This window comes from Chiloscyllium plagiosum, unplaced genomic scaffold (assembly GCF_037043375.1).
Source record: "Chiloscyllium plagiosum isolate Xiang-an unplaced genomic scaffold, Cpla_swu_hap1 HiC_scaffold_44, whole genome shotgun sequence".
Taxonomy (NCBI): domain Eukaryota; kingdom Metazoa; phylum Chordata; class Chondrichthyes; order Orectolobiformes; family Hemiscylliidae; genus Chiloscyllium; species Chiloscyllium plagiosum.
Window position 1 is genome coordinate 934,657 of NW_028270182.1, and position 16,391 is coordinate 951,047.

General features: G+C 43.9%; 1 protein-coding gene and 3 non-coding genes across 4 annotated transcripts; 2 read left to right on the top strand and 2 right to left on the bottom strand.

Moving 5' to 3' along the window:
- Window positions 1–2,660: 2,660 nt before the first annotated feature.
- Window positions 2,661–4,054, top strand: LOC122543432 (transcription factor HES-5-like). The gene is made up of 3 exons (XM_043682146.2): window positions 2,661–2,717; window positions 2,918–3,005; window positions 3,507–4,054. The coding sequence occupies exons 1-3, from the start codon at window positions 2,661–2,663 to the stop codon at window positions 4,052–4,054; spliced, it is 693 nt and encodes a 230-aa protein (XP_043538081.2).
- A 2,162-nt stretch (window positions 4,055–6,216) lies between these two features.
- trnas-gcu (transfer RNA serine (anticodon GCU)) lies at window positions 6,217–6,298 on the bottom strand. Its single transcript has one exon. It is a non-coding gene; the product is annotated as a tRNA-Ser (tRNA).
- Window positions 6,299–14,173: 7,875 nt separating this feature from the next.
- Window positions 14,174–14,255, top strand: trnal-uag (transfer RNA leucine (anticodon UAG)). Its single transcript has one exon. It is a non-coding gene; the product is annotated as a tRNA-Leu (tRNA).
- Window positions 14,256–15,977: 1,722 nt separating this feature from the next.
- Window positions 15,978–16,059, bottom strand: trnal-aag (transfer RNA leucine (anticodon AAG)). The gene has a single exon. It is a non-coding gene; the product is annotated as a tRNA-Leu (tRNA).
- Between the last annotated feature and the right edge of the window lie 332 nt (window positions 16,060–16,391).

A 16,391-nucleotide genomic window follows, 5' to 3' on the forward strand; every position in this document is an offset into this window, starting at 1 on the left:
GTCTGCACAGTAACTCTGCAGGAAATTTGTACTGTAACTCTGCAGGAAAGCTGTACTGTAACTCTGCAGGAAATTTGTACTGTAACTCTGCAGGAAAGCTGTACTGTAACTCTGCAGGAAATTTGTACTGTAACTTTGCAGGAAAGCTGTACTGTAACTGCAGGAAATTTGTACTGTAACTTTGCAGGAAAGCTGTACTGTAACTGCAGGAAATTTGTACTGTAACTCTGCATGAAATCTGTACAGTAACTCTGCAGGAAATCTGTACTGTAACTCTGTGCAGGAAATCTGTACTGTAACTCTGTGCAGAAAGTCTGTACCATAACTCTGCAGGAAATCTGTACCATAACTCTGTGCAGGAAAGCTGTACTGTAACTCTGCAGGAAATCTGTACAGTAACTCTGCAGGAAAAGTGTATTGTAACTCTGCAGGAAAGCTGTACAGTAACTCTGTGCAGGCTATCCATCCAGTAACTCTGTGCAGGACATCTGTTACAGCAACTGTGCAGAAAGTCTGTACAGTAACTCTGTAGGAAATCTGTACACTAACTCTGCAGGAAATCTGTACTGTAACTCTGTGCAGGATATTTGTGCTGTAACTCTGTGCAGACTATCTGTATTATAACTGTGCAGGATATCTGTATTGTAACTCTATGCAGGAAATATAAACAGTAACTCTGTGCAGAATATCTGTTACAGTAACTCTGTGCAGAATATCTGTACTGTAACTCTGTGCAGGAAATGTGTACAGTAACTATGTGCAGGAAATGCATACTGTAACTCTGTGCAGTGTATCTGCATTGTATCTCTGACAGTGTAGGATATCGGGACTGTAACTGTACGTTTGACTGTGAAGGATGTTTGGACTGTAGGTCTGACTGTGCGGCATAATCTTTGGGATGATAATATCTGGACAGAGAATTGAAAGTACCAAATGAAGAGGAGACACGGGACATAAAGACTCGGCCTTTTGTTCTGATTCCAGAGACGGCGGTCGCATCAAACGAGCGTGTGGTCGGCACAAGTTGTCACCTCCGTGTGACTTTCAGCTTCGCAAACACTCTAAGATTCTGTGACCAAGAACCAAGAACCTATCACCTGCATCCCCTGAGGCTAGTTCCAGCGGCTTAATATTTATTCAGTGCCGATCAGTCGTAGAGGATTCAGAATTAAAACTCACATAACACCACCTTATAGTCCAACAGGTTTATTTGGAAGCACTAGCTTTTGGAGCGCTGCTCCTCCATCACGTGGAGAACTTCATAAGGAGCAGCGCTCCGAAAACTGGTGCTTCCAAATAAATCTGTTGGACTGGGTGTTGTGTGATTTTTAACTTTGTATACCCCAGTCCAACACCGGCGCCTTTACATCAGGATTCAGAATGGCTAATGCAGATTTCACACCCAATAGCCTGCCTGAGCACTGTACAACTGCATCACTAAATTAACGCAATCAAACTTTCCTCTTTAAATCTGTAAACAAGTCACATCGCACTTTATCCTGCTCAACATGATAGCCAGCCACTTTATCCCAATCATCAGATTCTATAGGTAGATAGATAGATGACAAACAGAGCGTGTGCGAAACTCGCTTTCAACTTTAACTCTTTGATCACCCGACAGCTCCCACACACCATTGAAGTGAAGCTGAGAAAGTGTGGTGCAGAGCCGAGTATGCAAATTACAGTGTTTCCCACCCTGACACCTGGCTCGGTAAAGTGTACTGGGAATTAAGGCTGGATTCCAAACCTTTCATCGTTGTTATATTAATCCAATCATTTGTGTACATCCCTGAACAATTCTAAGTGCTGTGAGGCCGTATTTTCTTAATCCAACCGAGGAATTGTTTGTTTTATAAATTTTTTAAAAGTTTAAAGGATTCAATTAATTAAAATCTTAGTCTTGTAAACTCTAAATAGATTAAACATTTTTCGTTAAACATGATTGATGTTTAATAATTGCGGTATAATGCGGTCTGCAATCTACAATCCCTTTTTCAAATACTGTATTTCGATTGGAAAGTAGCAAAGGATTTAGTGACGCTGCAGTTTGCATTTCAATGTTAGATGCTTTTCCTTCACAGCTCTGCGGGAGTCCCCGGAAACAAATGCATGCAGATAGGAACAAGTGGGGAGGATGAGGGGGGTGGGGGCGAACATCAAATGACCCGTCCCCCAATCTCACGTGTCTCGGTACCTCCCCTATAAATAAAGGCAGCCTTTAAGGTTTTCCTTATGTTTAACCCCGGCGAAGACACCAGGACAAGCTCTTCGATGAAGATGGCAGCAGAATCGTCTGATGTCAGGGAGGTTAAAAAGGTAAAAGTGATTTGACAATGGACTAAACGAAATGTGCTCCACATTAGCCCGTTTTGTTTTGTTTTCATATGTATTAAAAGCTGCATTAACCAGGATACAGTTATTCGTTGGTACTGAAGTGTTATTTAAATTATTGCAAGAAAACAATTGGGAGGGAGTCAGGACGTTTCCTCCCAGATTTGAGCAGTTTAGGCCCCCAACCCCCGGATGCAGCAACAGCCCCCAGCTCCGAGCTGGACCGGGCAAACTGGATGCAAAGTGTGGTCACATCAATATAAAAAACCCTTTCCATTCTATATCAACAGTTACTTAAACCTTTAGTGGAAAAACGGAGACGCGATCGAATGAACCGCAGTTTGGACCAACTGAAATCTTTCTTATTGACGCATTCCCAGAACGAGGTGAGGGCACCTTTTTGTCGCGAAGTGACACAGTTGAAGGAACCTTTCCGCGGCTTAAGTGTGAAATTTCCCGGGATTAGTATGAAGTGTGTGTGGCGCTCCGAACAAAAAGATACCTTGATATCTCTCGCATGTCCTTCCACTTTTACCCAGGTTTCGTTTCTCTTTCCCCAACCCCGTTTCTGTCTCTTTCTGTTTAGAGTTTCCGAAACGGTAAAATGGAGAAGGCTGAAATCTTAGAAATGACGGTTCAATATCTGAAAAACGCGGCGCTTGCGAATGGACCGGGTGGGTATCTGCCTTGATCTTGCTGCTGTGGCTAGTGATTCCAGTTTCCATGCGCGTCTTTGCTCACCATCCCATCTGCGGAGTTGGCTTTAAACATCCAGTTTGCGTTCGGTAAAATCGATACCTTTAGTGTGCATAGATTGGGCATTGATACTTGTTGTATTGGTAATCAATGATTCCTCCTGCCTTTAGTTCGCTACCTTGTGTTCAAAAATAAAGCTGGGACATGCAAAATCATAACCCACCTCCCAGAGGGGCCCCGGATCGGGATTTGTACCCGGAGCTCGGAATTGATTCTTTGCTGAGATCCTATTTGGAATTTCGAAGTAATCGGTTATAGATTGGTTTAAGTGGAACACTATTAATAAGGGGCGTCCATTAATGTAAATATATTAACGTACAGTTCCAAAATGTACAGGATCGTGCGTTCAGTATAGTCCTCAGGGGCAATTTTCGGATGTCCCCAAACGCATATCACTGACCGACCTTGTGTTTAAACAGAACATCAGGGAGCAGAAATCACACGGCAGAACTACGAGGCTGGCTTTAAGGAGTGCCTCCTGCAGGTGAATAGCTTCGTTCGAAGCTGCGCCAGGTTCAACTCGCAGTCCCGGAGCGGTCTGATGGAGGGTCTAGCGGTCTTCCTGGAGCGAGCTTCCGAGAAGAACAGTAACCGCCGAATGCCGGAGTGCCCGAGCCCCTCCGGCCCCACTTTGGATCCTCTCCGACCAGGACAGCGAGATTCCGGGGCTTGGGATGTCGGTCCCGCCGCCTCCAACGCCGTGAGGCCAATGGCTGTTGTCCCCGCAGTCGCTAGCAACTCTCCCGCAAGCAATGTTTCGCATTTCCTCGCCGCTCGGTCCGCAGTCTCGCATCAGATGCCAAACCCCAGCGACTTCACAGCGAAACATCATGAACTTTATGACTCCGGCTCAACACCTTTTCTAGAGTGCCCCCAGAAAGTTATTGTTTCGCCAAAACCAGTCCCTGGTCACCAGGACTCATCGAGAGGGACTGTTTCACACAGTGTCTGGAGACCGTGGCCGTAGGTCGGTGAGAGAAGGACCTTTCTGCTTTTGACATTATTGCATTTCTCTTACGTTTGTAAATCACTAAATCCTGCGCTTTATCCAAATAAAATCCTATCTACTATTTTAAGATGGGAGTTTTGATTAGTTTAAATTTTCTTTAATATTTCTCGTTATTACGTACGTTCCGCTTTTCACTTGTGTATATTTTGGATTAAAGATTTTAATAAGATCTTTATTTGCGTCGTTCTATTTTAATTAAAACAACTGGATGATATTGTGTCCTGTCGGACTGAGAACCTCACCATCGACACCTCTCCCTACCCCGTCTCACCCCGCACCCCTCAAAACCCCACCCCATACACAGGAAAGCAACAGAGCGTTGACTGAGCTGCTGCCTGCCAGAGATACAATCTCTACCCTTGGAGCTGATGTTTACAGAGTAGTCCCTCTGTCAGTTTGTCAGCTCTATCTATCTGTAGCAGGTGAGACTTGAACTAAGGCAGCTTGGCAAAGACGCAAGGCCACAAAGACGCCCCATTCATTATTTTCGTCTCTGGATTACGAGCCCAGGGACATTTCCATTATTCCACCCAGTCCCCACCTCTGCTTCCCGTGAACTTGCAGTTATTTTCTCCTAATTCAAGGGTTACAGGCAGAAGGCAGGAGAATGTGATTGAGAATAGCCGAGCACACTCAATTGGCTGAGCCTAATTCTGCTCCAAAATCTTATGGTCTGAGGGAATAGAATCCATCCTCACCCCTGTTTTAAATAGGATCCCCTCATTTTGGATGTGCACCCCTAGTTCTCGTCTCCAATAAGGGATGAGAACACTTTCAGCATCCACCCTTTGAAACCCTCCTTAAAAACTGACAGGTTTCAGTAAGTAAATTTGTCAGCTCTTCTCGTTCTTACCCCATGTCAGTGGCTGCAAGGCCAACCTGTTAATCCTTTCCTGCGAATACAGCTGTTATCCCAGTAATCAGCCGAATCAACCTACACTGACCTACTCCAATGTAATTGTACTTTTCCTTGAGAAAGGGTTTACATCAGAGTGGTGCTGGAAAAGCACAGCAGGTCAGGCAGCATTCGAGGAGCAGGAAAATCGGCATTTCGGGCAAAAGCCCTTCATCAGGAATGGAGGCGGAAACGTCGATTTTCCTGCTCCCCGGATGCTGCCTGACCTGCTGTGCTTTTCCAGCACCACTCTAATCTAAACTCTGGTTTCCAGCATCTACAGTCCTCACTTTTGCCTAGTTGATTTTTTCCTTGAGAAAGGCGACCAGCTCCATACACAGAGCTCAAGATGCAGCCTCGCTAAAGCCCTTTACGGATGTGAGAACACTTCCCTACTCTTTTTATTCAATTACCCTTGCAGTAAACGCTACAGAACCTGTTGCCTCCGTAATAACGGGCTGTGGCTGAATATTAGATTGAAACCTGATTGATGACGGAGACGGGAGAAGCCAAAGAGCAATTCCAGTGAGAGAGTTTAGCTGCGGTTTGAACCAGAGTCTGCACCCCGCGATCTCGGCAGATCCAGAAGGTATTGGTTGTCTGCTCCTCTTCACTAGACTTTTCTTTCTCCAGATTCTTGTACCTTGTCACGAGTTGGATATTGGGAGATCAGCCTTCAGAGTTATGAATGAGGAGGTGCCAGTGTTGGACTGGGGTAGACAAATTTAAAAATCAGACAACACCAGATTATAGGCCAACAGGTTTATTTGGAAGAAGCGAGCTACCTGATGAAGAAGCAGCGCTCCGGAAGATTGTATTTCCAAATAAACCTGGTGTGTGTTTTTTAACTTTGTCCATCAGAGTTGCACCAATTTCCCTAAGTGTCAGTCAGTCGCCAGCTTCAGACAGAGAGCCTTTTCTCTTTTTGCAAAGTAACAGCTTTTGTGGAAGACTACATAACATCTCGATTTGAAACATTAAAATTTTCAGTGAAGTTTTATTCAACAATGTATATTTTATGTCCCATTAAATGTACCGCTGCTGAGCTATTAACAAATACAAAACAAATGTGGAGCTGAAATATCAGACATCATCGCAAGATCAAGAAGGTTAGGGCAGCAAGCGGTTGCGCTGAATATTGAATTCAATCTAATAATCAGCTCGCCACAAGGAACGGTTAACAGCTCTGAGGGTCCTTCTGCAAAGGTCTGCTTTAAAATGTATACGACGAGGATGGGATTCGAACCCACGCGTGCAGAGCACAATGGATTAGCAGTCCATCGCCTTAACCACTCGGCCACCTCGTCTAGCAGTGGCACCCTTTTCCCCCCCATTACACAGCTTTTAGAATATCTTTTGGTGAATAAGTAAATATTTTATTAGAATTTGCAAATTATCGTAAATACTTGAAATCCCATCTTTAGCTTTACTGAGATGTTACTGAAATCCGCTAACTGAGGAGCAATATTTCCGTGAGGACATCGGAACAAGGCGCCTTAAAGAGCAGAAATTGCGAGGGCACAGGGGTGAAACTTCTCAAACCAGATTAGAATAATAGAAATTGAAATATAACATAATTATCGCGGCATGAAAGGAGGCCATTCGGTCCATCATATTCACACTGGCTTCTCAAAATGAGCCTTTCCTTTAGAGTCACTCCCCCAGAATCTCCTCACCCTGCGACCCTGCACCTTCCTCCTCTTCCAATAACTGTCTAATGGTTTTATGAAGCTGTAAATTGAAACTGCCCCCTACACTGTCTCACAGAGCACATTCCACACCCGTACCATTCCATGCCTGAAAGAAAAACACTTTTTATTGTAATACTTTTGTTTCTTTTACTAATTTCAATCTCTTTATGTTTTCGTTCCAGATCCTTTCACCAGTGAGAACAGTTTCTCTTTGACTACTCTACCCAGACCCCTCCTTATTTTGAAAACTCCTGTCAAATCTCCTCTCAGTCTTCTCTCTGAGAAATGAATATTTTTCTGTACTTTCTCTAATGCTTTCACATCCCTCCGTCAGTGTGGAGCCCAGAGATGAATCCAACCCTGTCTTCCCTCAACTCTTTCCATCAATCACTTTAAACACAGGCCAAACTGATGTAAATGCCCTCTGTCCAGGCTCCCCACAACCTTGAATCTCTTTATTAAATTTCCCTTCTCTTCCAAGGTGAACACCCCTGCCTTTCGAAGTTTCCTCATTGTTGCATTGTACTGGTCCTGGTAACATCCTTCCAAGTCTTTTCTGTGGCCTATTTGGAGTAATGATATCCTTTACTTTATGAGATGGCCAGAACTGCATATAATATTCAAGTTGTGGTCTAAATAACATCTGTGAAGCCTCTTTGCTTTTTTATATTCCAAACCTCAGCTGAGAAAGGTAATTATTCAATGTAACTTTTAACCACATTATTAACATTTCATTCTCCCTTGAGGATTCTTTGGACATTCACTCCAAAGTCTCTCAATTCCTCCAAACTTAGTACCCTCTCAGTTCATAGAATTCCCTACAGTGTAGAAACAGGCCCTTTGGCCCAATAAGTCCACACCGACCCTCTGAAGAGTAACCCATCCAGATCCATTCCCCTACATTTACCCCTGAGTAATGCACCTACCCTACACATCCCTGAACACTATGGGTAATTTAGCATGGCCAATTCACCCTAACCTGCACATCACCTGATTGTGGGAGGAAACCGGAGCACCTGCAGGAAACCCACACAGACACAGGGAGAATGTGCCAACTCCAAACAGGCAGTCACCTGAGGCTGGAATCAAACCCAGGTCTCTGGTACTGTGAGACAGCAGTACTAACCACTGAATTACCATGCCATCCCATGGGCATTATTGTGTATGCTGCACCTGGGGTGGTATGGTGATTCCTTTACAACGATATCCTTTATTTTATATTGTCTAACCCTGTTTTTTCAACCAAAATTAATTACTTCACGTTTCTATGCTTAATCTGTCACCTGTTTGACCACTCCACCAACTTGTCTACGTTGTTCTGATGTTCCACACTGTCCTCTTCACATTTCCTAATACTTCTAAGTTTTGTATCATCTGCAAATTTTGAAATGTTGGCCAGCAGACCAAAGCTTAATGTTATTCATGCACATGGATCAAAATCCTGGAATTCCCTTCCTAGTTGGTCTACCTACACCAATTGGAGTGCAGCTGTTTAAGAAAACAGCTGGCCACCACTTTCTCAAGAATGACTGTTACATGCTGGTTCACATCCCATGAGTGTCTTTCATGGGATAATGTATTGGCATAGATAGAAGACTGGCTGGCTAAAATCAATTAAACTTTATTGGTCATTTTCTTGTTGGCATAATGTAACAAATGAGCTGAAAAATGTGTGGTGGAAAAGCACAGCAAGTCAGGCAGCATCCAAAGAGCAGGAGAATCGACGTTTCAGGCATAAGTCCTTCTTCAGGAAGAAGGGCTTATGCCCAAAACGTCGATTCTCCTGCACCTTGGATGCTGCCTGACCTTCTGCACTTTTCCAGCAACATATTTTTCAGCTTTGATCTCCAGCATCTGCAGTCCTCACTTTCTCCTCCATAATGTAACAAATAGTGTGCTACAGAGATCAGTGCTGGGGCCTCAACTCTTTTCAATTCATATAACTGTTTTGGATGAAGGCACTAAAGAAATAACACAAATTAACAAAATTTGTGACTTTACAACAGCTAAGAACTAACTAGGCTACTAGTGGAGATGGAATCTTCACTGAAATCCAGCAAAGTTCCCTAGATATGAATACATTATCTCATCTCTCTCATCTGAAAGAAGGAAGGCATCTGCTCTGAGGGCCAATGAGGTGGCAATGCACTTAGCTCCAGAATCCACAGCCGATGCCATTGGGCTTTGTGGTGTCTTAGCCTGACATGGTAAACTCTTTGTGCCCAGCCTGGCAATCTCTCAGCCCTACAGGGTGATCTTTTGGCAGTACATAATGGTCTCTCTACCTGGCAAAGCCTCAGCATGTACTTCTGATCTTGAGATGTTACCTCAAAGTGTGATCCCACTATAGCTAAGCACTTAAGAAAGATTATAATGTTTGAACTTTCAGCTTTACTTCTTTATTTTCTTCTCAAAACTAAGAAAGTATCACTGTACTATAATTACTGCAATGGTTAACTTTTAATTTTTTTTCTACCTTGTTCTGAAGACTTTCTACCCAGTGATTTGTGCCTAAGATGGCGTCTTGTGTGGTGACATCATACACTTTTCACTTTTGTACTTGAGTATACACGACAATAAAATCAAAATCAGAAGTCAAGGACCTCAGACATAAATGCAGCAGTTGGACAACTTTCAGGAAATGTAACTACAGAGAGACGTCCTTCATGTCTGCTAGGAGGAACATCCTCCTCAATTCTTTCCTCCCAGAGGCTGAAATATAAAAACATCAAAAATAGGATCAGGAGTAGGCAATTTGGCCCTTTGAGCCAGCTCCACCATTCAATATGATCATCCAAAGCATGGTCCTATTCCCACTTTCTTCCCATACAGAACATTACAGCACAGTACAGGTCCTTTGGCCCTCGATGTTGCGCCAACCTGTGGAACTAATCTGAAGCCCATTTAATTTACACTATTCTATTTTCATCCATGTGTTTATCCAATGACTATTTAAATGTCTTTAAACTTGGCAAGTCTACTACTGTTGCAGGCAGGGCATTTCACACCCTTATTACTCTCTGAATACAGAAAATACCTCTGATATCTGTCCTCTCTATCACTCATCAATTTAAACCCCTCTTGCTAGCCATCACCATCTGTGGAAAAAAGGGTCTCACTGTCTACCCTATCTAACCCTCTGATTATCTTATATGTCTCAATAAAGTCACCCCTCAACCTCCTTCTCTCTAACGAAAACAGCCTCAAGTCCCTCAACCTTTTCTCATAAGACCTTCCCTCCAGACCAGGCAACATCCTAATAAATCTCCGTTGCACCCTTTCCAAAGCTTCCTATCCTTTCTATAATGTGGAAACCAGAACTGTACTCAATACTCCAAGTGCAGATGCAGAATGACCTCATGGCTCCAAATCTTAATCCCTCTACCAATAAAAGCTAACATACCATATTCCTTCTTAATAACCCATCAACCTGGGTGGCAACTTTCAGGAATCTATGTACATGGCCACTGAGATCTCTCTGTTCATCTACACTACCAAGAATCTTACCATTAGCCCAGTATTCTTTATTCCTGTTACTCCTTCAGAAATAAATCACCTTACACTTTTCTGCATTAAACTCCATTTGTTACCTCTCAGCCCAGCTCTGCAACTTATTTATATTCCTCTGTAACCTGCAACATCCTTCAACACTATCCACAACTCCACTGACCTTAGTATCACCCACAAATTTACTAACCCATCCTTCTACACCCTCATACAGGTCATTTATAAAAATGACAAACAGCAGTGGCCCCAAAACAGATCCTTGTGATATACCACTAGTAACTGAACTCCAGGATGAACATTTCCTGTCCACCACCATTTTCTGTCTTCTTTCAGCTTGCCAATTTCTGATCCAAACTACTAAATTACCTTCAATCCCATGCCTCTGTATTTTGTGCAATAGTATATTGTGGGGAACTTTACCAAATGCCTTACTGAAATCCATATACACCACATCAACCACTTTACCCTCATCTACCAGTGTGGTCACCTCCTCAAAGAATTCAATAAGGTTTGTTAGCCACGGCCTACCTTTCACAAAACCATCTTGACTATCCCCAATCAAATTATTCCTTTCTCGATGATTATAAATCTTTCTCTTATAGCCTTTTCCAACACTTTACCCACAACTGAAGTAAGGCTCACTAATCTCTAATTACCAGGGTTGTCTCTACTCCCCTTCTTGAACAAGGAGACAACATTTGCTATCTAGACAATGATGACATAAAGATCAAAGCCAAAGGCTCTGCAATCTCCTCTCTGGCTTCCCAGAGAATCCTAGGATAAATCCCATTCAGCCCAGGGGATTTAACTATTTTCACACTTTCCAGAATTGCTAACACCTCCTCTTTGTGAACCTTAATACCATCTAGTCTAGTAGCCTATGTCTCAGTATTCTCCTCAACAACAGTCTTTTTCTGAAGCAAATATTGATGAAAAATATTCATTTAGCACTTCTATCTCCTCTGACTCCACACACCACTTCCCACTACTATCCATGATTGGCCCTAATCATTCTCTGAAAATGTATTGCTGGAAAAGCGCAGCAGGTCAGGCAGCATCCAGGGAACAGGAGAATCGACGTTTCGGGCATAAGCCCTTCTTCAGGAAATGTCGATTCTCCTGTTCCCTGGATGCTGCCTGATCTGCTGCGCTTTTCCAGCAACATATTTTCAGCTCTGATCTCCAGCATCTGCAGTCCTCACGTTCTCCTAATCTTTCTCTAGTCATTCTTTTATTCCTGATATATCTATAGAAAGCTTTAGGGTTTTCCTTGATCCTATCTGCTAACGACTTCTCATGTCCTCTCCTGGCCCTTCTTAGTTCTCTCTTTAGATCTTTCCTGACTAACTTGTAACTCTCAAGCACCCTAACTGAGCCTTCACACCTCATCTTAATATAAACGTTTTAATTTCACTTGACAAGAGATTCAACTTCTTTAGTAAAACACCGCTCCCTCGCTGGCTGGCGGGTACATGTGTATCAAAGAGATGCAGTAGTTATTCCTTCAATAACTCCACATTTCAATTGTGCCCATCCCCTGCAGTTTCCTTCTCTATCCTATGTATCGTAAATCTTGCCTAATCACATCATAATTGCCTTTCCCCCAGCTGTAACTCTTGCACTATATCTTTTGGTTCTTTTCACCTTAAACTATATCTAAATCTTTCTTGAAAATGTTTTATGTTTTGGGCTCAATACTTTCCTTGTCAGATCATTCCACAAGCTCTTGGTAAAGGAATTTATCCTTATCTTATCCAGAACTAGAGGTCATTGTTCATCAATAAGAGGGAGCCTAGTTCAGTCAGTCAGAGATGTGGAAACAATTTTTTTTTTCTCTGGAGACTCTTTGAAATTCTCTTCCCCAAAAGGTAGTGGATGCAAAATCATTAAGTATTTTTTAAGGCAGAGATCATCATCATCGTTGGTCTCTCACAGATGAGGTTGATTCTCTTCCACTTGCAGGGTGAGTCTGTAGGTGGATGCACAGACCGAAGGGACAGGTGGTGGCCATGGGCTGGGTGAGTTGAGTGTTGGTGAGGCAAGGTGCTCCTTTCGCGGTTTCCCCGTGGCTTCCCCCTGTTTTCCCTAACGGCAAATGTAGAGGTGCTTGAGCCTTCCCGGATGCTTCCTTCTCCACTTTGGACAATCTTAGGCCACTGATTCTCAGGTGTCTTCGAGAATGCTGCAATTTGACAGTGAGGCCTTGAGGATATCACTCTGTCAATCTGGGACTTGCCTGCCATTTAAAAGCTGGGAATATAGCACTTGATTGGGGAGTCTCCTGTTGAGAATGTGGTATTGGAAAAGCACAGCAGGTCAGGCAGCAGCCAACGTTTCAGGCATAAGCCTTTCATCAGGAATGAGGCTTATGAGTCTCCTGTTGGTCATGCAGAAGACATGCCCAGCCTGTCACAGCTATCAAGGCATATCAGTGCCTCAATGCTGAGGATGTTAGTCTGGTCAAGGGCGATGGTGTTGGTTCATCTGTCTTCCCAGTGAATTAACAGGATCTTGCAATGGCAGCATTGGTTATACTACTCCAGCACCTTGAAGTGTCTATTTGTAGACAGCTCACATCTCAGAGCCTATAAGCAGGGTGGGGATCACTAAGAATCTGATATTATTGCCCTCAAACATCATTTTCCTCAGGGGGATGAAGGCTGCACTATCACACTGGAGATGGTGCTGAATTTCTTCATTAATAGCTGCTTTGGACAACAGGATATTACTGAGGCACTGGGAGTGGTCAACATTCTCTAAGGCCTCCCTGTGGACCTTGATGGTTGGGGATTTACTTCCTGAAGAAGGGCTTATGCCTGAAACGTCGATTTTCCTGCTCCTTGGATGCTGCCTGACCTGCTGCGCTTTTCCAGCAACACATTTTCAGCTCTGATCTCCAGCATCTGCAGACCTCACTTTCTCCTCAAAGATTTACTTCACAATGCTAGACCAGGTTAATGAAGGACTTTCATCTTGCGGATGTTCAAAGTGAGACCCATGCTCTCATATGCCTGGTAAAGGTGCTATGGATGGCTGGAGTAAGGTCTCTGAGATTGACATACACAAGCTTCATTGCCACTGCATATCCATGACACTGGGTAGAGGTAACTTTGGTTTTGGGTTGAAGTTGACAGAGGTTGAATAATTTCCCACAGGTTTCGTAAGTTAGCAAAAGTAGATAGACTCTTAATTACCAAGGACAAAAAAGATTGTCAGGAATTATGCAGAATAGGAGAGTAGAGAGTGAAATTAGATCACCCACGATGGTATTGAATGGCGGTGTAGTCTCGAATGGGCCGAATGACCTACGCTGGTTCCTTGTTGGTATTTCCTGAGAGTGCGGTAGAGGCAGGATCAATCGAGTTTCTTCAATGGGAATTAGCTGATTAAAACTACTTGTAAGGAGTAGGGTTAGGCGAATCGCCATTGTAGAGAGCCAGTACGCTTACTACAGGCCGAATGGCCTCCTGTGTTCCACCTGCACTTTGATTCAATTATCTGAATTTTCCCCAAGCGAAAAGTAGAATATAAAATAATATCAACAAAGGAAAGAACTGCGGATGCTGGAGATCTGAAACAAAATCAGGTAATACTGAAGGAACTCAGACTGTCCGTCCGAACTGTTATTTAATACGAAAACATTGTCTTTGTACTGAAGCTGAAGTTGGGAGTGGGGTGATTTCGGAGGAGGAGGGGAAGAGAAGAAGTGAGCGGAGAGGTGGAGACAGAGAGAGAGACACACACAGAGTGGCTGTGGGGGTTGGGGCGGGGGAAAATTAAAATGATAGGTAGGCCAGCAGATGTGGACAGTAAAGCAGAACAGGAGAAAAGCTGGCGAAGTGAGGAAATGAGTTAGTCCAGGCCAGATAACGGGCGCAAATCACATTCTGACAATTACAATTAGATCAACGAATTGAACTATAAACCCATTTCAAGATGAACAACTGAATACTGTGATGTACGCTGCCGTAAGGCGGGTGTAGTGGTAGCGTGGCCGAGCGGTCTAAGGCGCTGGATTTAGGCTCCAGTCTCTTCGGAGGCGTGGGTTCGAATCCCACCGCTGCCAGCCGGCATTTTCTGCAATTACTGTTGTTCTGCTGCTTAGAACTGAAGTTTATTATTTGGATCACTTTTGCGAGAGACACTGTGTCGTATTGATTTTAGTTCCATTGAAACTAAAATTACTTACTGAAACGGCTTTCTCAGCTGTCAATGAACTACTGGTTTGTAACCCCCTGTTCCGATCTGAATTTGCTGCTCTCTGCTGGGGCAGCGACAGTGGTGCTGCAATGATTTCCAAGTTGTCGAGATCGGCCTGGATCTTCATCCTAGTGACTCCCCAGTGGCAACTTACAGGTCAACAATACTTCCTGCTTGGAGAAAATGAGGACTGCAGATGTTGGAGATCAGAGCTGAAAATGTGTTGCTGGAAAAGCGCAGCAGGTCAGGCAGCATCCAAGGAGCAGGAGAATCGACGTTTCGGGGATTCCTGAAGAAGGGCTCATGCCCGAAATGTCGATTCTCCTGCTCCCTGGATGCTGCATGACCTGCTGAGCTTTTCCAGCACCACATTTTCAATACTTCCTGTTTGTCGATTTCTGTCTAAGTCTCCTAGACCAAATAAAAGGTATTAAATAAAACAAAAAACTGCGAGTGCTTAAGATAAGAAGCAAAAATAGCAATTGCTGGAGGAACTTAGCACCTGCGGAGAGAAAGGAAAGTTGACGTTTGGAGTCACTAACTCGAAAAGTTAACTCTGCTGCCAGACCTAATGAAGGGCTTTTGCCCGAAACGTCGATTCTCCTGCTCCTCGGATGCTGCCTGACCTGCTGTGCTCTTCCAGCACCATTCTGATCTTGACTCTGATCTCCAGCATTTGCAGTCCTCATTTCCGCCTTGCTGCCAGACCTGCTGAGATTCTTCAGCAATTCTGTTTTTGTTGAAACTGGTTGTAGGTACTTCTCCGGCTTGTCCCTATTATCAATGGGTCCAAAGTCAGAAGTCAGGTGACGAAGGAGCAACTCTTCTTAAAGCTTGTGATTTCACATAAACCTGTTGAACTATAACCTGGTATCGAGTGACCTCTAACCTTGTCCACCCCAGCCCCAACACTGGTCCCTCCACCTTCTCTGCTGGAGTTTGGAAGACAAGAGACGATTTAATTGAATCATGTGAGATCCCGAGGGGTATTAACCAGACGGATGTTTCTACTTGTGGGAGAACGGAGAAATAGGGGTCACTGGTCAAAAATAAGGAATCCACCATTTAAAACAAATGTGAGCTTTTTTCTCCCTCTTTCAGAGGTCGTGAGTTTCCCTCAAGATAGAATGGATGCAGAATCTTTGAACTTTTAAGGATGAGGTGGATACATTCTTAAACAAGGCATTGAAAGGTATTCAGGGGTCTGGAGGGATACGGATTTAAGGTGATAATCAAAACTGCGATTATCCTCAGTGGGCGAGTAGGGTCGAGGGACCTACTTCCTGCTGGTATATTTGAGATCAGCTGTAAATTGAGATCAGCGATACAAGCTCGGACAATACCTTGAAAGGGGTTTTGTCCCCATTATTTGACCTGAATGTTCTCTGACATTAAATATGGGGCGCAGCTAATTTCAGCTCAATGTATCCGATCAGGCAAATGGCGTGTTGGTAACAAATGTAGGCTTATAATTTTCATGCTAGCTATAATACAAGCTGCTATTTATACCAAGAAAGAGTTTGTGCTTCGAACTGAACGCAAAAAATATTTTTCTGAAATCCAAGTTCACATTTGGAAAACTCAACATTGGCAGCGGTGGGATTCGAACCCACGCCCCCGAAGAGACTGGAGCCTTAATCCAGCGCCTTAGACCGCTCGGCCACGCTACCGCACAGGGTATGGGACTATCTGAGTCAAAACTGGAGAAATGCATGTTCAGTATCTGTATGGAGACAGACTGACGAGACTGGATTATCACCGAGGAGAAACTGAGGACTGCAGATGCCGGCGGTCAAAGTCAAAGATGTGGTGCTGGAAAAGCACAACAGGTCAGGCAGCATCCGAGGGGCAGAAGAATCAACGTTTCGGTCAAAAGCCCTTCATCAGGAAAGAAGCTTGTGAGCCCGGGGTGGAGAGATAAATGGGAGGGGGAATGCGGCTGGGGGGGAATGGGGGCGGTGTTAGCTTAATTGAAGTAACATCAACTATTTCACTGGGCAGG